Below are 26,087 nucleotides of genomic sequence, written 5' to 3'. Positions count from 1 at the left end.
TATTGTGATTAAAATTTTATCATGCTTGTCATAACTGTAAACCATTTGCAAGATTTCAAAGCATTCGGTTTTGTAGATTCCAAATTAAATGTCAAAATGTTGTTTCCTAATTTTATTTTTTTTTCAAAAATCTGGACGTTTCGGGTAAAATTTCAATTCGGAGTCATAAACTACATATTTAAGACTATGTTATTTGATACAATTTAAAACCCAATTAATATGTACAATTTTGAAGTGACGTCATCACATTAGTGGTGGGGATGATTAGACAAATTTTGGTTAGCGTTTTACCATCTACATGATATACCTAACATAAATACAAAATTTGACGACAATCGGATCAGTATTTTCGGAGATTATCTGTAATAAAAATCCGGGACGGCAGACAGACGGACGGACAGACAGACAGAGACAGACGGAAACGGGAGACCTATTTCTTCGTCTTCTAGGGGTCATGAAAGATCGAGAAAATGTAAAAGTAGAGATTCGGCCGACGGACTCGATTACAAAACTTCCTTTGCTTACGCTCGGGAAGTAAAAATCAATATTGTGAAACATTTTACAATTTAATTTTGCAAAAGTTGTAAAGTTATCGTAAATATGGTAAATCGTTGGTTAAATAGATTGGTTTATCTGGCCCAAAAAATTGATGACGTTATCATAATATTTTGCTCAATAAATTCTATCTGAAATGTACAAAAAATTATTTTAGAACTGCTGATACAAAAAAATTTGGCAATACAGTACTGTTATTATTAATATTATTATATAATATTAAATTGATGTACGTGTAATTTTGTAATGGAAAAACTCACTTGAAACATGCACATGTCATGCTCCTTTACCTTTATTTTAACACTACACACATATCTTTGTTCTAACTTATGTTATCATAAAAAAAATCGCAAGATCAAATTTTATAATTGTTCGCAAAACCTTGATATGTTGTACCGCACTTCTGCACCTGATTGACACGAATTATTCTTCATAACAATTCTTCAGTTCTACGGCTAAAGTCGTTGACGTTTGCTACGTCCAGCCGTTCCATTCCGTTTTACTAATATTCTTTTTAAATTCTTCCTAATTCTTCTTGTGGACTTCCAATAGATTTTATAGTTTTCTTAAAGTTCGGCGGAAGCTATAGTGCGGTAATCTTTACGAGTCACAGTGGGTTGCAATAAATCCGTTACCCGTGAAGACCTTCTCCTATTGTAAAGGTAACAAATAAAAACTGTGCCGATACGACATGTGGCCTACTTAACTGCCTGTGTAACGTGCCATTGTTTTTGTTTATTGAATGTGATTTAGATATTTAGCCGAACTTTGCGTCTGTCCTTCAGTTTTACATTGAACGTTTTTTTTTGTACCATATGTTTGTACATTTTCATCTATCTAATGTTGATGTTTCATCAGAGACGTCATTAGTCATTACACCTATGTCACGTAGCTAACGTAGAATCAGTCACTATCTGGCTTCACGATATCGTCGCCTCGCTTGACAAATTCTAAATTAGTCTTTGGAAGATATTTGACCAAAGTTCAGTCTCGCTTATTGGGGTCTTCACTTCCTCACAGAAAACTGAGGGTTCGAATTACCTCCAATGTGAGCTTTATCGAACGCCGCTTATCATTGGTCACCTTATTTACGATCTAATTTTAATAGAAACCATATTTTCGACATATTATTATTGGTCTAGGCCAGGACCTACTTTCGGTTTCGTTACGGCAATCAGTCTTTGTATTTTTAGGCGAAGTGGACGGCCTACGATGTTTGTTCTACCCTCCAAATCGTTTATAGCAGTCGGCGGTGCATTGCTCTTTGATAACGTCTGCTTTACGTAGCACGACCGTTTTGATTCGTTGAACAGAAAGTCGTCACATGAAAACCCGCATTTTTTGAGACGTCAAAGACAGGTAGTTTCGAAAAGTGTTGCCTCCCGAGTGCCCATTATCTGGTTCGGCTTTCGTTGTCTTCGTCTAAGCGCACTGTCTTTTAACGTTGGTGTAATGAAGGGCTGAGGAATTGATACCTTAGCGCCCCTCGCTGATCAAGAAGGGGATGGTAACTAGATGATTTAAATTGTATTTGTGAGTAGACTGTGTGTTTGTTGCTTCGTTCCTTGTACAATCGCATGGTGGTGGTGGTGAGAACACGCACTTTTCAGGAAGAGAAATACGTGAAGTGCAGTAGCCATTTATTTTTATTATCTGGTTCTTATCATGGGAGTTGACGTCATTTATTTTGTACGGTTAGTGAAAAATTTACTTTGTGGTTCCGTGCAGTTGACAAGTATGGACAAAAGTGACACCATTTACAATGACAACAAACGTGAAGTTTCGTGAAAACAACACCGTGGAGTGTTACATTAAGGCAGCAGAAGAGAAAAGAAAGTAAGGTTTTACTGAAAACTGATTAAAACGTTATCTGTAAAGCGTATTTTTAATTTGATTTGATAAAAGCAATGTCGGATTGAATCAGTAACACTTAACTAAATACAATTTTTTAATTGTGTTTGTTATTTTGAAAGCGACTAACATTATCGTTCCTGCCGCAATTTCAGGTTGTACGCTTTCATTGGAATCCAAATTTATCATTTCCAGAACTGTTAATTAAACACATAAAATACGAATACACCGACAATTAAGCATACAATCAGGCAATTTCAAAACTTGTTAATTCCCACGTGTACGCATTGTAATAAGGTCATTTTGACTAATGTTCGATTATGTGTTGTCGATGTTTCACAGCATACGATATTGCTCTCACGTGCATGCAAAATCGATAGTGCTTAAGGGACGGGGAAGTTTGGTCTAAATAACTAGATTAGTTTTTCCGTCCCCTTGTTCATATCTCTTCAGTGGCGGAATTGCAAATACATTGCAAACTTATAAAGTTATAATGATTATATTATCAAAAGGGTGAAGAACTTATTGATACCTCCTCGTATAAGTAACTATTAAAGTTGCGAAAATTGGCACGTAATTACATGTGTACCAGGTGACCTATAGCCCTGGGAGCAGGAAAATACCAACTGAGCTATGCGTTCGTCTTAAATTAGTCTGAAAGGTTATCGTACAATTTCGATCTTTTTTGCGAAAATCTAGGTGAATTCATAGACCACAAGTACAGTATTAAATAGTATTATTCATTCAAAATTTTTCGAGGGCGTCGTCAAATTCTTGGTGGCGATGATTGTCCAAATTTTGTAGTACTTCTTTGGCTTCCGTTTAAGAAGTGAAAAATATGTTATTAAATCAATATTTTCTGTTATTTTGCAGTTTGCATAATGGAAAAAATATCGATCTCCCGTTACCGTCTGCCTGTCTGTTACCAGTTTTATTAGAGAAATGCTCTCTGAAACTACTATATTGATTACTGGGGAATTTTAGATACACAAAATTTATCCATTCATTTGTTTCCATATTTTTATATAGATCATGGTAAATAGAGATAAAATGAGTTGAAATAAAATTGTATACTTTATTCTAAAACTTACATAAGTACATTCGGCGAATGGTTGCTTTCGTATTTTCTCGACGTTTCATCACCGCTAGAGTGCGAAAAAGTAGGTCCCGGTTTCCGTCTGCCTGTCGTCTGTCTGTGTGCGTCGATTTTTATTAAAAGTATAATATCCGAAACTACTGGACGAATTGTCAAATTTTATGTGATTTAAGAATATCGTGTCTTAATCATTCCCACCAACGATTTGCGTAGTAAAGGTTATCTAAATTTAATAAAATGATGTATTCTTGTATTCGTGGTTTAATTCTTCTTTGATTTTTATTATATAATCTCCGAAACTACTAGACCGATTGTTGTCAAATTTTGTGTATATGTTAGGAACAGCATCTCAAAATTTTACCGAATAAATTCTTTCTGAAATATGCAAAATGTTATCATTCTATACTTGTGGTTTATCATAGTTTTTAGAGTTACGTATACAGGGCGACTTAAAAAATTAATGAATGAGGCAATTTATTTTATTGTTTAAATCAAGAACGACTCACTTCATTTTCCCGAACATTTGGGAATACAGTGCTGTTAGTATTAGTGTTACGCTAGACCTATCCAAATTGATATACGCGTCCTTGCAAAAATATTGACGACGTCAATATAAAATTTTGTAATGGAAAAACTCACTTGAAATAAAGTCGTAGCACGCTTTTTTACATTTACTTTAACATTACATACGTATATTGATTTTAGGAGTAATTTCTAAGGGTGGTCCCAAAAAATAAAGTTCGCAAAATCAATTGTACTGTACTTCAAGGGTAAGGGAAGTACTGTCCGAATAACCTTCGCCCACTTTTTAATAGTATGTCAGGTACTGTCTACATTTTTTTTTCATGTAGGGGTAATTATAAAATAAATAGAATTTTGCAAAATCAAGTTTTATAATTTTTCCAAAAAAAATTTTAATTTTTACCGCGATTTACAAAGGATGTCAAGAAATAATGAATATATGAAACGAATTGTGTTTTCAGTTTTTTGAGAACTGCAGCTATTTTTTTATTATTTCAAAAGTTATAATAAATAAGTGAAATGTTATTGAAAAATAAGTTCTGACATGTATGAGACCTAGTTCTACTTTACAGCAGCGGCGTCTCGTGACCTCTTGAAATGGGGGGACACAATTCGATTGATGAGTTAAATATGAAGATATAAAACAGGCTGTTTGTGATTACCAATTAATAGACGAAATTGTGTGACGACAATAATACAAAAATACATTCAAGAAAAGTAAAAAAGTACTTGTCCACATACCTTTGGTTTTAAATCATTGCTAAGAAGACACACAAAACAAAACAATGTATGTATTATTTTTTTCACAATCCCACTTCCACAAAAATTTACCATGCTTGTAAGGTCAACTGAGTTCATTATTTTTATTTAAAATCAAACAATTTCACTGGCGTAGAATGAAAATATAATCTCACAACTGAATTACTGGTGGTGGTCCCTGTTCGAGCAGGACCGGATTCCAGCTGAATACAGCAACTAGACGCACGGTTTCCATGGCAACGGTGTCTAAATGAGGCATGATTTGGTCTCCGCTTTTATCAGCACTTCAGCAACGTATCATATATCCAAGACACAACATCTTTAGACGCAAGTTTTGATAATTATGACACACATTTTCGAATATTTTTTTAAATTTTGAAAATTACCATTTTGCTATGTCCAGTGTGTTTGTAGACGTTGTAATTTTGGCACCAGCCGCCCCTACTTTACAGGCGAGGGAAGTTCTATCTAAATAACTTTGAGACACCAGATCATCCTTACTACATATATCAAGTATACAGTTCTGTGGAAATGTTGAAAAATAGCCTCATTATTTAATCTTTTTGGATGATGTGTTTAAAATGTGGCAATATTAATTTCTCATTTGGAATTAATCGATGAGATCCAAAAGTTTTTGAAACGATTATTCTGGCGATTTTTTTTCTAGTGAGTAATACTCATGTAAAAATAATTTTGTTCTGTCGTATTAATATTTGTCATCTACGTCTTTGTTCGTCGACAGAATTGGAAAGAAACTGATTTTCTTTAATTAAGACTTAATGTTTTTTTTTTCATTTTTTTTTTTTTTTAGATATTTCCATTGTTTTAAAAATGTAAACAAAGCAAGAAAATTTTAAAGTTAGATTTCCACGTACATATTTTAACACACATTTTCACAAATTTGTGACTCCCTTTCATGTTTGAATCGTGTTTCTGCTAGTTTTGAGAAATGAAAAGGAAGAAAGGAATAATGATTCATAAACCACAAGTTGAGCATTGTTGTTGTTGTTTTTTTTTTTTATATAGAATTTAAATAGCATTGATTATGCTAAATTTGTAGGTGACGTTATCCAATTGTTGGTGACGATAATCAGACAAAGTTTCACGATTTGCAAGATATTCCTAAAATATAAACAAAACCTGTCGACAATCAGTTCAATGGTTTAGGAGATTATGTGTCTAATAAAATCGCCACAGACGAGAGACGATAGAAAACTGATGGAAACGGGAGATTAATTTTTCATGCCTTTTTGAGTCACGAAACGTCGAGAAAATTGTTACTGTTCAATTTATTTTGATCTGAACAGCATTTAAAAAGTTCATGCTATCTACTTATTATATATTTTCGTACTTTGAAAAAAAAAAGCAGGTTTTTTTTTATAATTTAAATCGGTCCAACCCTTAATTTTTGTATTGTATTTTGCATTTTAGCAAATTTTTTGTGTAATAATAATTTTTTTCGTGGTAGTCTTTTCTACTGCGAACGTCTTATTTTTTTTTTGTCAATTTCAATCCAAAAAAAGCAGCAAAATCCTGAGGGGATTCGAACCACGACCTCTTGGCGCCGTCACTGACGCTATAACCACTAGACCATTACAGTTATTACTACAAGGTATGCACGACTGGTATTTCTACCGTCCTCTCAGCATAACTGATCAAATGTTCCTAAAATGATAGATCAAAATTGTTCTCGCGCCTCGCGTGTCTGTCCGACACGAAATGCGATAAAAATGACCAAACTGTACTCGATGAAAACCAGCCACATACTTTGTCCCGGGGAGAAAGTGGTCATAAAAGTGGTTTGAATATGAATAACATGCCTGAAACCGGGTGGCACAAGAAGACACAGGCGCGGCACCGTCACCGAGCAATAAACATATCTCGAAATGTGTTTGTATTGTGTACTTATTTTTTTTTATTATTCACAGAGTAAACATGTCTGCTGGTACGGAGTTGAAGAATATGCAGTCAGGTATACCCCAGCTGCTACCTGATCTCACTACATTAAGCTTTATCGGACCCAGATCTCAAGTTAATAATCATCTGCCGCATCACACGACCATGCAGCAGCAACAACAGGCTAACGGTAATTACTATCAAGTTCTGTAGTTATTGTAATTGGTAGAAAGTGGAAATTTATTGCAATTAAGGCATGGCGCCAAGAGTGCTGTCTTTCGCGCATGTCAAAGACAAAGCTTTATCGTCAAATGATGAGTGAACTACATGATGTAAATGTTAAAATAAAGATGAATTATAATTATGAAGCACGAATTCAGTGGGTTGTATTCAGCAGAGGCTTCTCCGACATTTGATACATTAATAAGACACAGTTAATCGGGCGCATGATCAAATTCAACCAATCAAAGTCAAATTCACGTTTAATCATGCGTTAATATTTAATTCAGATTAAATATTTAATTCACCCGCTGTACTAATCAGTTTATTTGGTGTGCCACAAGTCATATCTGTGTTGGTATAGTTCCAGAGATAATGGGTGCGACTACCAACTGAATCATGACGTAAACTTGACTCTGATTTTGCAACGCATAAATGTCTGCGTGCGTTTTCCATTCTTCGGGTTCGTATTTTTACGATTCCCCAAGAATTCCAACTTTCAACTTTTGAATTGTTATTTACATTTCTTGAACATCAAAGTTATTCTACCATGTTAAGGTTATTACTGTAACAATGAAAGTCAGTTGAGTAGATAAAACGTTAGAAATGAAATTTGTGTTCTTTATTTGCGGTCATTAACTTGAAGTGTGACTGATAAGAAACGAAGTGGTACAAACCTGTAACAAATAATGTGTTAATGTTGCAGTTAAAGCTGTCCTCGATCATATACAATGAGTAAATAATAACAACGTCAAGAAAATCCAGTCCATTGTTATTTTCAGAACATGATTCGATGTGTCATAATTCAGTCGGCATTACACAGATTAAAAAGCAAGTATTAACTATGTATATCAGCGAAATTACTGACCGGAAATGTGGATAAGGCTGACGTTGCAGGTGTCTGATCGACTGAGTTTATGGAAGAAAACAAATTATTCATTCTAATAGTGTGTGAAACCAAAACTAACAAATACCTATTTGCTATCATAACAATTAAGATGAAAATTTGAATGCGTGACTATCGGTGAAGCCGATTAAGCAGGGTAAACAATTTACTAATTTTACAGTCTGTTAAAATTTAAATTAAAATCACCTGATTTGTGTAACTTTTAATTAAGGCAGTAATGTATTTTCAAACTATTGCAAGGAACTAATAATTACGTTCAAGTAAAAGTTGAAAACAAAAATCACAAAAGAAATTCGCTAACTTCTCTCGAACTTTTTTCTCTTCCTTTTTGACACGGAAAACTTCTTTCTATTATTGAAAAATTATTTAGTAGTTCAACTAAACTAATATTGTCAATACTTTCTCGAAACATGTTTAGTAGGGAAGCTATGTTTGAGGTTTCTGGTACGACGCATTGCGTGTTTTATTAAATAAACTTGACGAGTGGCAAAAATCTACAACACTAGCTAATGAGCCAGCTACTAAAATACTTATTATCGTCACCCTAATGAGATATTAAGTGTGGGACTCACTCATTAGCATATCTCGTTATATTCAAACGTAAGCTGACACGGATATTTTTTAGAAAATGAGCTCCAATTATGTAAATATTTCTACTAACCTTTCTGTGTACCACCTATTTTTTATTATGTGGTTTGTGGTTTAATTCGTACTGTGATTTTATACTTCGTTCGAAAAGTGGGATATGTGGGCAACCCAACATACATCCATTAGATTATATCGATCTGATATGTTGAGCTTTGGGTATTTTATATTGTGTAGGTACCCCATTTCATTATCATTATATTTCCCCCTCAATGAATAGTATTGGATTGTGTTTTATAAACCATTTGATTGTTGAAGATCACGAAATAGATGAAATTAATGCAATTGAACGAATACAAAATTATTCAGATAGCAAATTCGGAAGCTGTAAATAACATATCCACTATTTTAAACAGTTTTTCGGTTAGAAATGTTTCAATTGAAGTTTTGATGTAATTAAATTATCATGGTGTTACAATCGTACTCTTGAATTACATAATGAAACATTATTATCTCTCTTGATACCAACATGGAATTTATGCAGCATTAGTAATGTAAAAAAGGCGTCGTAGAAGGTATCAGTCTTGTATTGTTGTAGTGAGCTTCTAACTATTGACCTGTCACAAGCAGTTGTTTTAGTTATTTAAAAAAATAATCATCCGTTATTGGTTTTTTGAAGAAAGTCAAGTGAGTACAGTGGAGATTTAGTTTTTAAGAGTACATTTGAACATTCACTTTTTTTTTTGTTTTATGGTACTATTATTGACGTCATTCTTGCTTTCGAGTAATCTAAGAAACGATATTCTAAACTGCGACTTTATTTTGGGCGTTGCCGTGAAAAGTTAATGCTTACGTCATTCTCATATTTTCAGTAAACCGTGGATCCAAAAAATATTTAGTTGCAAGGTGTGTAGTATTTATTTTAGAGAACTTTACAGAACAACCCAAACCTTCCAAAAATTAATGACGTCATTTTAATTTTCTGCCTAAATAGCATTGTATAAGTTTAGCAGTTGATAAAAAATGAAATTATCAAAATTACTTTTTTTACTTCCACCAAAAAATTAATGTAAACACTGATCCATTTTAGTGTTTTTATCACACACGCCTGAGAATTGTTGACGTCATCTTAAAAATTGTTACAAAAATATTGTTAAAAGTACGTCCCGATTCAATATTGTTGGCAAACTTCTCGGTAAATAACTTTGAAGACTTCTCTGGGTGTAATATTGATTTTTCTTATCTTTAATTTACTTTGTGATGTGTTTTATACTTATGTTAGTTTCGATAGTTTTAATTTACCAATCTAAAAACCTAGACTTACTTATCAGTATCACTATTCTTTAAGCCAAGCTTTATAGTTACGTGTCTGTATTAAGGGTTGCATAATAGCTAAAAGGGTGACGATACCTTATCTCAATTAAATATACATGTTTCTAAGTTAAAACATGTTCCTATCGCATATACACTTTATATGGGGGAGATTTTTATCATATTAATGAAAATGACCCTATAACATTAATTTTAATACTCTATACCATACGGTAGAACTACATAAAAATTCGATTTGAAATGTAATTGATTTTTGACTGTTGAACATCCAACACTAAGAAAGTTAAAACACATTAATCTCAGCTTGTATTTTATAAATATTAATGATTCAAGCAAATTTTTGTGTTGGCAGTTCTGAATTATTGGTAGCGATGCTAATATTCATTTGTCAATTTTCACATAAGCACGCCTACAAACGTGTTGATTGGTTGAGACGCTTTTCGCTGTAACAAATAGCAATTTGACAATCAGGTATGCCATCAGAAAATTTTCAAAATGTTGCCAACGTTACAAAAAATTTTTTATTGCATTTGGCTTGTCAGAAACACGTGTCAGTCCATGTGTATTCTTCGATGTTTTAAATTTTTGTTATAAAAGTAATGTCACTTTTAAATTAATGTGAACCTGAGGCAGTTTACGAACTTTTTTCTATTACAAAATATAAAGATGGGTTTGCCTTCTGCGCCGATAATCATTTTTGTTGTAATAATAATAATAAAAATGACTTTATTGTCCAACAGGATTACCCGATTACAGCACGAATAGGCAAACAAACAGTAACATAACAAATTACACAAAGTGATAAATATATACACCACATCCACTCATAACTAACTTAACTAAAAATATTTAAATTGTAGCAGTATAATCATAAAACAATTAAAATTTTTTCAAACAAAATATCCGTAAACAATTTCCAACACAGATTAGTCATTGATACTGTTCATAAGAGGTTAGTTTCAAACGTTGTCTTGTTGTTATTTCTGAAAACAGTTTGCTATTACGTCAGGATCTAGTAAGTCTATTCCAAAAGCGAACTACCGGGTGACTACTAATAAATGAGGCAAATTTTTGGTTGGTAATTCTGAATTATTGGCAGCAATGTTAATGTGTCAATGCGCAATTGTCAAATGAGAGCTATTTTAAATATTTTAAATTTTAAATATGTTGCCAACATGACAAAAAAACACAAACATTAATAGTCACCCGGTATGTATTCAGAACCAAAACTTTAAATGTTTTGCTGACATTTATTCATAGGATAAGTAGAAATTTCACGAATCTACCGGTTTATTTATCTCATCTCGGGACATTCGAACTTATTACTTCCATATTTTAAGTGTGCACTAGGAATATAATGAAGTTGTTTCAGAATTTTTGATAAAAATCTTTTATCATTTTTTTTAATTGCTTCGACACGATGTCTTGAAAAATTAATTATGAAGCTATTTCTGGTTTATCGATGAAGTATGATTTATAGTGTGATAAAGTTCTTGCCAATTATAATATTAATAATGTACGAGTTGTTAAAGAAATGTAAGGTCAGTAATATAAAAAATCACGTTGTTAGAATTCAAGTTTTTAAGTGGTTAAAAAGACAAGATTTAGTAGACTCTGAAATAAATATATGTGACAATAATGTGATTAGGAAAAAGATCCAGTAAGACTGGTTGCCTATTCGTAGAAATACCCCCCAAAGCTTCAAAATTTTCAAATTTTTATGGCTTAGTCGATGGAACATTTTAGGCAGTTGATATTTATTTTTAATATGCTTGTATTAAACCTGAACTTTATTTTTGTTTTTGATTGATTTTCATTTTATTGTACATATTTATGACCCCTAAATAATTGTGTACTGTATGTAAAAAAAAAATCGTCTGTTACTATTATTATTATTATTTTTAATTACAATCTTCACAGTATTTAGTGTGACGTCAGAAAACAAAAACTACACATTCGCGTGGATTTAAATGCCGCACTTTGATAACCCTTACTTTCCGTGATTAATCTGCATGATTCACCTCTCGAGGAAATAGAATTAATTTCCTCGACCGCTGTTAAATCGTCATCATTATCTCGTTTGTCCCGCCCAATCGCTCTGTGCTTAATTTGTTTTTGCACCCGTTCATGGTCAAATTCTATCAAAACTCCGAGAATCGCCACTTCCCCGGTGACCATTAATTCAAATTCGGCGCCGTTTGTTCCGTCTCCTTGACAACGTCAAATCGACGAATCGCGTGCGGTTGCGCCTTCCGCGATTCTCGCAGCTTTCAGAAGGTGACGTCACGTTCAACAATTGCAAATGTCCGCCTATCTTTGTAACTAGATAGACACTTTTTCGAATAGTGGTGTGTTAGTGGTGTGCTTGTGTGTTTATATTTATATTTAAAACATGTATCCTGGACCTGGAGGCCGTAAGTTGATCTTTATGTAAATTCCGGTATCGATCGAGCGTGAATAACGTCGATGTTGTTTTGTTTAGCTGGAAAAACGAGGTATTTTCGTTGTTTTGGCTGGTTTTCCGGTGAAAAGCGCCCCTTTTCACTGGGAACGGGTCACCATGGGTGTAGGAACGGTCGCCCGACGGGGGCGACCACCGCTGACGACGTTTAAATGACTTAACCTAAGAATGCCTCAAGTCGAGGAATAAGGTCATCTCGTTTTGAAGCAAATCGAGCGCTGGGGGCCCTTCATTTTACGCGTAATTGCGTCTTTTGCCGGAAATCGACCCAGATGACGCGAACGAACGCTGTTTTAGCCAAATTCAGTTTTTTCCGTGGTGCTGTGGCCAATTTTCGCCAATTGTCAATGGACAAGCAGTTGTCAGTTTCTTTGTTTATCGTTTGTTGTTGTTGTAGCGGTTTTTTGACGTTTCGCTGTCCAAGTCCGGCCCATTTCTCCCTTGCAAAAAATCGTTATTTCGTAATAATCGATGCATCGACGGCCGACGTCAAGTGCATTTTCGTTCGTTGACCCTAAGTCTGGGTCTCGACTCGACTGGCCTTATTGATTTAGTCCGGTCCTGTACTGGTTACAACCGACGCCAGGGTTGATTCAGGTCTATTGTTAGCCCGAAAGCAATTAAGTTATCATCGTTATCTAGATTATACAAGCACCACGGTGTTATCGACGAAGACGTTCAAACATTTTTTGGGAGTGGAGTTCCATTTTTTGGCACGGCGCGGTCATGTTTGTTCTAGGTCTCGGATGTTACATAGAAAACATCGGTTTCCAAATTCTTTGTTTGACGAACGATAATTTATACAGGGTGTGTCGAATATTTCGGATTCTCGAAACATCGTTCATTTGCATCGTTTTCTCAATGTTGAAGGTATTATAAAATTTAGTGTGTAATGCCAATGCATAAATATTTAAATTTATAAATATTTGAATTTTTATTTTGTTTGTCATTCGTGCGTAAAACAGCTGCTGAATGATTACACTAATACACGCGTTTACGAGGCGGTTTTTTCGAAGAGGGAGGTGGATTCTACGGTGGGGGATGGACGACCACATGTCACTGCCGTAACGAAACTTTAACCACTTTCTAACAAAAAGTGGATGACATTTTGTGGGTAAATTAGTGCACCTCCACCAAATCGCCGCTTTTACGAACACCGTGAAAGTCACTGTCGAAAGGTCTTCTAATAGCAAAACTTTTTACTCTTGGAAATTAATTGTTCACTTGTTTGAATGATAAACCATATGGTCGAGAAAAAAAGTCGTCTAGCGACCGTTGAAATTTAATGTTAATAAAATTATGTTGGCAACAACGCGTTCTTTGTTCGGTTTGACAGTTACGGTGAAACATTGTCAAATAGTGGGATGCCAACATTACTATTTAAAAACTAAATGCCCGAAAAATTGTGTTCTCAAAATATTTTAAATTTCATTGAAGGTGTAACACTTTACTTTCGGTGTAACAATTTGCTTAGTATTATTAATTACAGATTTAAAATTTATTTTGTCTCCCCTCCAGATATTTGTTGACGTCATTTCAACAAATCATTAATTAAATCTTTATTATAAAAATAGGCACTGAGATGCAGTGCTCGTTTTAACGATTATTTCAGAAGCGCTTCATCTAATTTCCGAGAAAAGCTGGGAAAGCAATAACTTGATTACCTGTGGTACAGTGCATGTGTCAAAGTAAATATTCTTATCTTTACCAATACATTGAGAAGGTCGTCTCAAAAATTATACAATTAATTAAAAAAAAAGCTGTATACAGGCGGCGTTTGTTGCGGTGAAGGCAGTTCTGTGTGAATAAAAAATGCAAAATATGTTTACCTTCCATTAAATGTTTTTTATTGTTTTCTTTGGATTTCTATTCCTCCGTACTGCGTAGAATAAAAACTGCATTAATTTAATGAAATTTAGAATTTATTTACCTCATTTAGTATGTTCTGAATTTTTATACAAAGTAATTAAACGAATCTGGTAAGAAATATTTCACGTAGTTGATTTTTTCTACACTAAAATTGTAGTTTTGAAAAGTAAAGCAAATCTGTTTCGTGTCGTGTAACTACCTTTACAATTAAATAACAGATTGAATAGTGCGTGAGTACGGAGTCGAAGACGTTCCCAGCTGATTTTCTTTACACCGTTCAAAAGATTTTCTGCTACAGCCGACAAAAATAGTTGAATGTTTATAAAATCTACTTTTATAAATAATTTTGGCGTTGAAAATTTTAGCAGATCGAAAAACTAATATAAAATGTTGCAAGACAGACTATTGTGCCAAAATTTGTCATATAAAAGATCAGGTTGTAAAACAGGTTTATTAAGAATGTACATATATGATAAAACTAACTGTTGTTTATAGTTACCTGTGACAAAAAATAAACCAGTTGTTTAAAATTTTGTTTGACTGATAACTTCTTATTAGGTGCACATGGGTATGTGATATTTTATTACAGATAAGACTAATGTCATATTGACTAGATATTTGTTGATATGTTAGTAATTAATTTTGACAATATATCAAGTAAATAAGTTTTCTTTTGTTGAAAAAATATTGGGTGTATTATAATAACAAGTTAAAAACCAACGTGTTTCATATATTTATATTGTGTGCTATTCAACATGACATTAAAAGTAGTTTTTACCACATCAATAAGTGAAATATTCAGATTTGGTTGAAGCGTCATTTCTTGGGCTTCTGTTGTAAGGGAGTTGAAGTACTTTAATAAAGAAGTTGATATGGAAATCGAACGTGTTTGGAAGTTGCTTTCAGTCCATATAGCTTTAGCAGCATACCTTTAACATACGGAGAGATAAGTTTCAACATTGAAAACTTTTTACTGCGAAATCTTGAATTACAATGCTCCCGTGGAAGTTGAAGTTCACTTGTAATCTGTTTTTGAAGTAGTCTGGTACAGACGTCAGCGACTTACGATTTTATTTGGGTAATGACAATTATATCAAACACTTACAAACCTCGTCTGTGTGGAATGACAACTGTCAGATTTAGAACGTGGTTGGGTAGTTTGGGTTAAAGGTTGTCTTAATGAAGAGTTATCAATTACAGTTCCTATAATTCTAAAGCAGGACGTCGATTAAAATCGGAACGGATAGGTTGGGATCGAACGTGAATGGTTGAAACGGGACCAATAATCTTTTAATCCTTTTAGCATATTTTGTACCTGCGAAGGTACACATAAATAAATTGAGTGATCGCCCACCACATGAGGTTTATACTTATGACCACCTGATCATCCTTTAATTTCTACTCGGAGATCATTTGCGTTTATACTTTTTTAGAAATCGTTCCACTCTTCTTAAATACAAATCATGAGGTACAACGTGATAACACCGCAAAAGTACAATGTGGTGGGTCCATCCAAAATTTTGGAATCAATCAGAACTCGGAGCATGTAGATAATAATTATTAAAATGCACAAATTAGCACTACCGTTGTCCACTATTTTTTTATTCTTGAGAAGATTGTATGTCAATTTCCATTTTCGGGAAATTTAATTTTTTAAATAAGCATTAGCGATAATTAAAGAGTAAGTTAAAAGTAATAAATTATATCATCAGATAGTGTCTGTAGCCGATGTCGGTACTTTTCCCAGGTACATTATTCTATTATTTCCGGCTGAGTTTCTAATCAGGAGCCCTGAGAACTAAAGAAACCAACCTTTTCGCGTACTAAAATTTTTATTACCGTCCATCTCGACAAACCCTCTCCCAGCCATCTGGACTGCGGCAAGGGTCTTTAGTTAAGCCCTCTTAAAAACTAGTGAAAGTCAATGGATGCCTGAGGCAGATTCCGCACAGGAATCTTGGTTCACCTTAGGTTGTACCTAATCTACACTATCGCGACCCCAGCGGTAAGGTACTAATCGCTTACCGCAATTTATGGATCGGCTTCACTCCTGCTGATCTCTTTGTTCGTATATATACAATTCTAGCGCATCCGTTCCGTTCTCAATGGAAGTTCTGCTTAAGAGGTTCAAGAGGGCTTTGATGCTTTGAATTAATGGAATTTTTTGATAAATCTTGACGTTTTTACACATTTAAAATAGATTTTCTCAATAATGCGATTTTTGAGAATGTGTTACAGCATCGAAATTTTACTAACCTTGAAAGTTTTAAGCTGTATTGCAATGACTTTATTTGCAAATTGTGTTGTGTGTAGAGAAAGTATGTATTTGATTCGCACATTCGTCAGAAGGATTCAAAATAACCTATGTAAATTACGTGTCTGTGTAGTATTGTCTTTCCATACATAATCCATAATTAAATCTTATATGTATTTGTTGTTTTGCTTGCACACAAAAAACGTTTAAGAAAATTTTGCATCCAAAATTGTATCTAGAGTTTGTATTATATTTTTGATCTTAACTTGATGCTTGTACTTTGGATAAGTAAAAAATTACACGTTCACTAATTACAGTTAATTTAAGTGCATAGTTCAAAGTGTTAATGTTGTTATAAAACGCTTGTTGAGTGTTTGTTGTTTCGTTAATATGTTGTTTGAACATTGTTTTGAACTGTTTCTGTATTCTTCGACAGAATTTATTTTGATTTGTGTAATCGGCACTAAATTTAACAACGTACTAAGGAATTTGTGGCGCCTGTGAGGATTCCTTTATTTCCAAATTGCCAGAAATAAGTCTTTCGCATGAATCTTTTTACATTCACGACATATTTGTGAAAGTCCTTTAATTTTTGTAACAGTCAGTGGAGTCTTTCATGTTCGAGGAGGAAATTAAGGAGTCACTGCAAAAGTGACTTTAAAATTACCAAAAATACTTCTACAAATAATTTATTTTTCAAAAATTGATGAATTAATTTTGACAAAAAAGTCGATCGGTAGCCACTGTGTAAGTATAAAAAGAATTCGGAACGGATTAAAATATAAGATAGTTTGCAGTTCTTTTGTACCATTTCAGTTTGTAATAGTAAATATCTGATTTAGAACTTCTTACTTTCTATTATTATATTCCAAAAGAAAATTCCGAGTTAACTTCGTAACTTTTAGTGGTGGGGGAAATATTTCTACTATAGACAGGTTTTGTACCTGCATCCCTCGTAAACACCAATAAAACCACCCCCCTCCGACAGTAATTATCCCGTCTAGAAGACCTTCCAGCTGACTATTAGTTGTGTTTGACTTCTTCGGCAGTTCGGTTCATTTGTATCCGGGTGTTCTTCATCCATAAACCGAGTTTTGATTTAAATTTTTATTTTACCGGTGAAATATGTCGTTCGTCCAGTTAGGTTCGTTTGGTTTTCGAGTTTTCTTTGTTTCTGTTGCCAGTTTTGGTGTCGTACCTTTTTTTGTTTGTTTATTTAAATAGTTTTACATTTAGTACTGTTTATTTTTCGTAAGCAAAGCTTTTTTTCAGAGTCGTGGCAGACCAGCCCGCCTCGTCAAAGTGCTAGTCCTCCACCACAAACCACATTCACAGATCCACTGTCAGGTAAAATAACTAAAATTACATTTTATTTTATTTCAACATTATATTGGCCTTCGTAGTGCGGGTTTTCATTTTAATTCTGCTTTCTTTTATATTTTCTTTATTTTACTAATAAACAAACCCGTTATGGTATCGTTGAAATTCTTGTTGGGTTGTGTATCTCATAACAATGGGATAAGTACTATGTAGAGATAAAAAATGTCAGAAGTATGTTTTATCAATATGTAACATGTGTATAGAAATCTTATTTTCTTAAATGAATTTGTACAATGTAAACCGTTCTCTCCGCCCACCTAGCTGTTATTTTTGTTTAATGTGTTATCTACAGGTTGGAGAAATTATTATCTTCGTGAGATCTGAAAATTTATCTTTGATAAGGATAATGTGATCTATTTTTGAGTATCTTAGTTTAATCTCGAGTGTCGGGAGGATCTATATTTCATATTATCGTCGTTCGTATAATCATTTGCTTTGTTACTTGTAAGGCAACTAAGAGTTGGACGTTTTTTTAACTTTGTGTCGAATATTTTCGCAAAATACAAATTTTAATTTATCGTAAATTTTGACAGTTACCCTTGTGTCCAAAGCACGTGTTGATTTTATTTTGTTCCGTCTTAAGTTATAATATTACATAAAATTATTCATTCGGGAACAAGAATGGTAACACAAAAAGTCCATCGGGTTTTTAGACAAGATATCTTTTCCGTTTTTGTAGTAGTTTTTTGAGGTAAAATACCACTCATATGCACCTCGCAGTTATTTTGGCCCCATTTCATGTTTGTGATCGTTCTTGTGTTCGTGTCATAATCGTGTTTTTTTTCTCGTCTTACGTTCTATCAATTCGAGTGAAACGATGGTGTTTGCACTACCGGAGATTGTCAGGAGCGTCCTGGCGGAGCTTGGTCTTGAGGATGAGTCAGGTTGGGTTGGTTTTTGATGATGCCTCATTTAACTTCCATTTTCATGAAAAAAAGTAGAGACATGTCGTTAATTATCATTTCAATTTCACTGTCTTGTTTTGTTTTTTCAGTGAAACACTATTTATGATCACTGTCAACTGAAATTAAACATTTGCGACGAAAAAGAAATCGGTAATAAGAGTTGGCTTTACTTTTTGATTAACGTAAAAACGCTAAAAGGGAACGAAGAATCGACACACGTTAAATACAATTCACAACGTCACATACATGAAAAATTATGTCCAATTATTCTGGCTGCATTATTTCATAATTTTTTTACTTTCGGAAAAAGATCGCAAAAATAGATACGTTTCCGTACGTGGTTACTGATTACAGTTTTCCAAATGATTGTTTCAGTGTGTAATACGTCCGTTATAAACAGACTTGATTGCTATGAAATTTTAAATATAAATTGTCCCCAAGTTACTCTATGGAACACAGCGGCAGTTTTTTTTTAAACAGTATTTCGTCAACTTTCTTTTTAAGTTTTACTGAAATTTTTATCATGTATTTTAAAAATTCATTATTTGAGTTATTTATGGAAATTTCGGAACGTGGTTTTCACCACTGTTTTTAGCTTATACGTTATATGGAAAACATTATCGATTTCTTTTGTTGAAAATGAGATACAGCAAAAGAAGCTTCGTCGACACAAGCATTTTAGGGTATCTCATTTCCGACAAAAAAATCAACTATGTTGCTGGGGTATTGTACGACAAAAGGTATTTGCAAATGACATCAATTATGGGAATTGTAGCTGTAAAATTTGCGACCACTTCGGAAAATGCACCCAGCATAAAACTGTTAATCAAGATTACTCCCCACCCTTACCTTTCCAGGACCGTATTTTTTTCAATACGTGAACAGGTAGATTGTTAAACGGACCACTTTCAAGGAATTTAACTTTAAAATTTAAGGACACATGAAAGTGTGGTTCTTAAAACTTTTTAAATCTTTGCAAAAATATGTGGCGGCACAATAACACATGGGTAAGCAGAGTAAAGATAAGTTGTCTTGTGGTGTAGTGGTCAGCATACCTGCCCGGAATGCAAGGAGACGTGAGTTCGAATCCCACCGAGGCACAACATTTTTCTCTGCTTACCTACAAATACATATTTCCCAGAAAAATCCCAATAAAAATTAACTCTACCATGATTCATATATGAACGCTCCAAAATTTGAAGTCCGGCTCTGGCTGAAGTCGTACCTCTTTTGCGAAGGGTTCGTAATGGTTGTATTACAGGTTGCGGTCTAAAGTACTAAAGATCCCTCATAAAGTAATTGACGGCGTTTGCAAATATCTTTCGTCGTACTTTAACGTAAGGTGTAAGCTGAAAACCGTGGCAAAAAGTGCGTTACGAAATTTCCATAAAGAATATAGATATTGGTTTTTAAAGATACGTGAAGAAAAATTTCATCAAAATGCTAAAAGAAGATGATAAACTATTTATTTTTAAAATTTTATAGTATAGTGCTCCAACTGCTGGTTCGTTTTTATGAGTGTATCCTATTGTGAAGGAGTTAAGTGTTCACAATAGGCCTCTGCCGTAAGTAATTCAGCCATCATAAACCATCAAGGGACCAACCGTCTACACTACACAGGGCCGTATGCGCCCGTAAACCTTTAAGATGAGTTATGGTACGGCTAGTTACATTTTCAATCTTGTTCCTAACTGCCCATTCACAATGGACATAAGACATAAGAACGAGCGCATAACATAATTTACGTTTTTGGTTTGTGTCTGGCTTATGCTTATCTACGTTCACAGTGGACAGAGTGAACTCTGTAAGAATTGTTAAACTGCGCAAACGCAGAACGGAATAACTCCCGGCTAAACACAGAAACGGCTAACCTCAAACTGAGTCAAAAAAATATCTAACCTACAATTTCATACGATATTCGAACTGGACAACTCGCAGTACAGAACAGACTTGCAGTGTGAAGCTTTGATTATAATTTATATAATATAATCAAAGGTGTGAAGTGCCAAGTGCCAACTGTCAAAGGGAATTCAATAGCAGCATTCAAAAGTCCCTAGATTTTAACATAATTTTGACATAATTCGTGCACAAAGTTGAACTTATTTCAACTTTGTGTACGCACACAAGGATTACATAAAACGTTCATAAGCATAAGAATTACGTTCGTCCACTGTGAACAGGGGTACACGTTTTCCATCGTTTCAACTTTACGTATTTATGTAAGCTTTATGTACTTGTTATGCCTTATGTCCATTGTGAATGGGCAGTAATACTTGCGGTAATTGAGATTGCAGTGCCATAAAAACGAAGTCAGAGTTGGACTACTATACTAGGTGTGTTAATAATGGGAGATATTTCGTTCTGAAAATATATTGATTATCTCATGGACCAAAGGTGGGATTCTTCGTAGGGTAAGGGCTCAGTGGATGTTGACAAAGATCAGCAAAGTGTGCCCTAAGAATTTACTAGATCCCATTTCATTTGTGAAAAGGAAAGCTATTGAAAATCGATTGAAAAATACTTCCTTCGTTTTTAAAATACTCCTCGATTCTTAAACACAAACAGTAGCGGACTACATTGTTAATTGATTGTTTATTTAAAGAATATAAAGGAGCTTTTTACAAAAAATGTTACAGTTACTGTAAAAAAAATGTTTCTGTTTTATTGCACAGAATTTTCCAACTTTACTTGTAGAATCAAAGTAGCTATTTCGGGTTTCAAAAAAAAAAAAACTTTCCAATTCGGTTAGCAATAATGGTAATTCAAATTTTATTTTCGATTTATGTTGAGTTTCGTTCACGTTTCCATCCCGGAAAAGTTACCTTCATGTGGCAAGCTCTTTTATCTTGTTTTATGTCACGCTGATAGGTCCCAAGCATAACTGTATTATGCTGTGCTCATGTAAGAATCACGTAACATCAAAAATATGTTGCAGATGTTTTTTTATATGAGTTTAAAAACTTCTACGCAGGGTAGCATTCATTAAATTTATTCTGTACAGAGTGTTTTGTTTTTGAGGCATAGGAACCAACAACAAGCTAGTTTTTTTTTTTTTTTTTAATTGAGCATCTTATATATTTTTATAAATATATATACTCTGATGTATTTTTAGGCTTTATAACCACAGTTTACTTGTGAAATTCTGATGCGACGTGATCATGTTATTCCATTTTTATTGAAATTTATGCAAGGGGTCAAAAAATGTCAGATGAATCATTATTCAATTATTCAGTGGCTATTTTAATTATTTTTCAATTTTAAGTTTAAGACTAGCGCAAATCCGACCGTGTGCCGGTGAACTAGTATGAACCATAAATATATTTTTTACCATTGTACTAGTTTATTAAAAAAAAAAGGATAAGATGAGAAAATCAGGTTCTCATAGATCAATGAAAAGCAGTGAGAATAAGACGTTCATGTCACTGGCATTTGTCCAGGTTTATTTTTTTTATATAAAATCGTACTACTGTCAATATCGTTATTGGCAATAAAATTTTATAAGCTATTTTTTTCATTTCTTAAATTATATGCGCGTTGTTGTAAGAATTATATTCTTCAAATATCAATCTTTCAGTTTTTTCAAATGGAACATCCTGTATTTTATTATTGCACCTTACTGTATTTTTTATTCCCTTTCGACTTTTGTTTAGTTTAGTTTTTGCAATTTTTACTCTTTTAAGCACACATTAATATATGAAAAGAGTAAACAACAAAGTAAGATATGATAATAAAATACAGATTATTGTTTTTGAGAAAATTGAAATATCGACATTTGAAGATTCTATATAGTCCCAAGTAGATTTATTGCACCCCCTGTGACGAACTGTGGTTTTGCAAATTTGTAAAGGAATACGGGTCATTAGATGCAAATTTATGACACCGTCCCAAATTCGTTGCGACCCTTTGTTACTAATTTGTGAGACCGTCCCAAACTTTCACGGCGGCACTTTGTTGTGGCAGGAATAGTTTAAGATGCTCTTTGTTCACAAATACGAGGTTTGGAGAAGACAAAATAAAACCACGATTTTCGTTGGAGCACTGTACTATTAACCCATAACCGTATTTCGCAAACTCTACCTTAGTTTATCTCTATGGTTGTGGGTCTAAGGAGAGGCCAACCAGATCAAGTTGAATGTTATGATTCACAAACAGAACACTCTGTACACAAAGAACTGTATTTACAACCTTACCCTTTAACAGTTTTTCTAACTCTAATAAATTAATTATAGCGAGGAAGTATCGCGTGTTTAGTTATATACTAAATAGCATTTAGAATATATCGGGTGATTTTTTAAATTTCTGCTCTAGTTTACTATGACGCTTATGTCAGCAGTTTCAATTTCGCCGCTGACGTAAGCGTCGTGGGTAACTGGAGCAGAAATTTAAAAATAACTCGGTGTTATATATACAGGCTGGTAATTTTTTATTGTCTCACTGTTATGATATTGGAAAGCGTAAAAGCCAAATTAGAAAAAAGTGGCGTTATTGGCTGTTAATTATCTGTCGCGAAAAGTTTCTGAGCCTACTAGTTTCAAGTTACCCAGAATTATAGTATATATAGTTCGTCTGTTTAACATGTGAAAATGTACCATAAGAAAAAAAGTTGAGATTGATAACTTGAGATCCAGGAGATTTAGATTTTTTAGGAGTGATTATTAATTAAAATACTGTATGAATTTTCAGATTTTTTTTTTTTTTCAAGAAATATACCATGTGAAAAATACTTCTCTGTTTTCATTTGAGATTTAAGATGAGTTCTTGTGGTATTTGGGCGATAATGGCCGCCACACTTTTGATAACTCAACTTTTTATTGTTTTTATTGAACATAACCTATACACCACAACGTACCAGTATTTCAACTGTATGCTAAGGGAGCTGTAATCTGAGAAACAAATTTGGGACAGCCGGCATAACTTGTTTATTCTACTTTTATCGTTTACATAATGTTTTCTCTACAGAAGGGCATTTAACAGTCACTAATTTATATACAGGGTGATTCCTTTTATGTGGGAAAAACTTGAGTGACCTGTTCCTGATATGAAAATAGAAGAAAAGTCCATATTAATATTAATATAAATCCAAAAATGGTTAGCTTCAAGTTACAGGGTGATTAATAATAAAATAGAATTTTTAAAGAAGCAATAATCATTGCTTAATTATTGTTTCTATAGAAATTCTTAATTTATATTTACCACCCGGTAACTTGAAAACTAGCATTTCTGGAACTTTGATTCTTACTGTTGTCGGGAAAACGCCTCTCAAGTTTTTCACAATACTATGCTAAGAATCACCCAATATACAGATTACAATCGCTTCCTCTACTAGCCAATAATGAAAACGATGCGTGGATCTGTCAAAAACGCGTTTCGAAGGAATACGCAGTGCGGTAACGTAACAACAGCGAAAAAACTATATTTCGATTCGTTTAAATTAATTTGATTGGTTGAAATTTTCAGCGTCCGCCCCCGGAAGCACCAGCTCTGCCGTGGCCGTTGTGGGTGCGACTAGCACGGCCCTCGCTACCGTGCCACCCACGACAGATCCACCGGTCTTCCAATGTCCCCGGCGACCCAACCTAGGTCGTGAAGGTCGTCCCATCGGTCTGAAAGCGAACCATTTCCAAGTGACCATGCCGCGTGGCTTCGTCCACCACTACGACGTCAGCATCCAGCCGGACAAGTGTCCGAGGAAGGTGAATCGCGAAATCATCGAGACGATGGTGCACGCCTACGGGAAGATCTTCGGGAACCTGAAGCCCGTCTTCGACGGCAGGAACAACCTCTACACGAGAGACCCCCTGCCGATCGGCAACTCTCGCGAAGAGCTCGAAGTCACCCTGCCGGGCGAAGGCAAGGACAGGTTGTTCAGGGTGACGATCAAATGGGTAGCTCAGGTTTCGTTGTACGGACTCGAAGAGGCACTCGAAGGGAGGACGAGGCAGATACCGTATGAGGCTATCTTGGCGCTGGATGTCGTCATGAGGCATTTGCCATCGATGAGTTATACTCCAGTGGGGAGGAGTTTCTTTAGCAGTCCAGAAGGATATTATCATCCGTTGGGAGGCGGAAGGGAAGTGTGGTTCGGGTTTCATCAGTCCGTCAGGCCGAGTCAGTGGAAGATGATGTTGAATATTGACGGTAAGAAGAGAGTTTGAGTGGGTTATTTTTATTATCGCGTTTTTTGAACTAAAGTATATATGTAAATAAAATTAACTTGATATTTTTACCACAATTTGATTTAAAAAAAAAACTATAGTTTTTCAAAAATTCAAATTTATGGACTCAACTAGTAAACCAGATCCTAGAAATTTTCGCTTTAGATGGTTTTAAACGATCTTTTCAATGAAATTATCCACTGTATTGAAGAGCATTGTTGGTTGCGCATGCGCGCTTCCGTCATAAATATAATCATTGTTAGTGGGAGGTGCTAGTCTAAACTACTTATCAATATTATGGTGGTCTGCGTGATATAAGGCTAATCATATTACGGGAAAAGCCAATACAGATGAGATTAATTTAAAAATATCTCAGATTGTAAGTTAAAGAAAAAGGAATTTTAAAGTGGATAACCTATTGTCCATTTTCGTTATAATGACCCTTTGTTTCAAACTTAAAACAGAATTTCTGCACTCTAGAAGCTTTTTAAAAACGATTTAACAAAAAGTTGAATATTTTTTCTATACAATAAACAATGACTTCTTAGGAAAAATTGGTTAAAAGTTCAAATATTTCTAGTAGAACCAATAAAAACATAATTGAGTGATGTAATGTAAAATATTTTTATACTAGATATTTATGAATGGGATAAAAACATTATTACCTATTAGAATTTGCGCACAACGAGGCGATTTCAGTAATTATTATCAATTTAAGCAATAAAAATTATACACTCGTGGACAAAAATATGAAATATTTAGATACGTGTTAGTGCACGATAACGCAAATCCCCATTTCAGATTATTCCATATTTTTGTCCATGAATAGATACATACAAGGAAGTAAGTGCAATTGTTACTTAACTCAAATGAGTATGATAATTTTATGAATGAAGTTAATTCGGATTTCGTAATAACAGTTGTTTACGTTACATTCGGACTAAAAGCATTCTCGAGTTTTTAACAGACATTGGCCGAGTTACGAAGTCGTGTGAGTATTAATGCTGGCAAAATTATGTCTACATCTTTAGAATATGTTCAAAATCGAAAAAAGATTTTGATATAAAAAATTTAAATTATAGCTAAATGAACAATAGTGGTTGCAAAAAAATTAGGCAGGGCTGTCTCGATTTAAGTTTTTTTTTTTTTTTTCAATTACGAAAATATAATACATAATACGGCTTTTTTAAATTCAGCTTAAATCGAAATAAATTGAACACTGACTGGAATATTTCCAATAAAATAAAACACAAATTTCTTTAGATTTTTTGAATTTCAGTGGGTAAATTTTTGTTTTTTCAATGTTTGATGACTCCCAAAGTACGAAAAAATAGGTCTCCC

The 26,087-nt window shown here is 34.0% G+C and overlaps 1 protein-coding gene across 2 annotated transcripts in view; it reads left to right on the top strand.

Moving 5' to 3' along the window:
- Window positions 1-2,284: 2,284 nt before the first annotated feature.
- Window positions 2,285-26,087, top strand: part of Ago1 (Argonaute-1) — a 41,930-nt gene continuing 18,127 nt past the window's right edge. For both annotated transcript variants that reach the window (XM_064054752.1, XM_064054750.1), the window contains exons 1-4: window positions 2,285-2,391; window positions 6,712-6,869; window positions 17,579-17,653; window positions 24,049-24,729. In XM_064054752.1, coding sequence (XP_063910822.1) covers window positions 2,318-2,391; window positions 6,712-6,869; window positions 17,579-17,653; window positions 24,049-24,729 — 988 coding nt within the window. In that variant the 5' untranslated portion in view covers window positions 2,285-2,317. The remainder of the gene's footprint in view (window positions 2,392-6,711; window positions 6,870-17,578; window positions 17,654-24,048; window positions 24,730-26,087) is intronic.

The sequence above is a fragment of the Zophobas morio genome, unplaced genomic scaffold, assembly GCF_036711695.1.
Source record: "Zophobas morio isolate AGI-343-1 ecotype UQ-CSIRO unplaced genomic scaffold, CSIRO_AGI_Zmor_V1 ptg000012l, whole genome shotgun sequence".
In the NCBI taxonomy this organism is placed as follows: domain Eukaryota; kingdom Metazoa; phylum Arthropoda; class Insecta; order Coleoptera; family Tenebrionidae; genus Zophobas; species Zophobas morio.
Note: the sequence above shows the minus strand (reverse complement) of the source record. Positions and strands in the feature narration are given on the sequence as shown.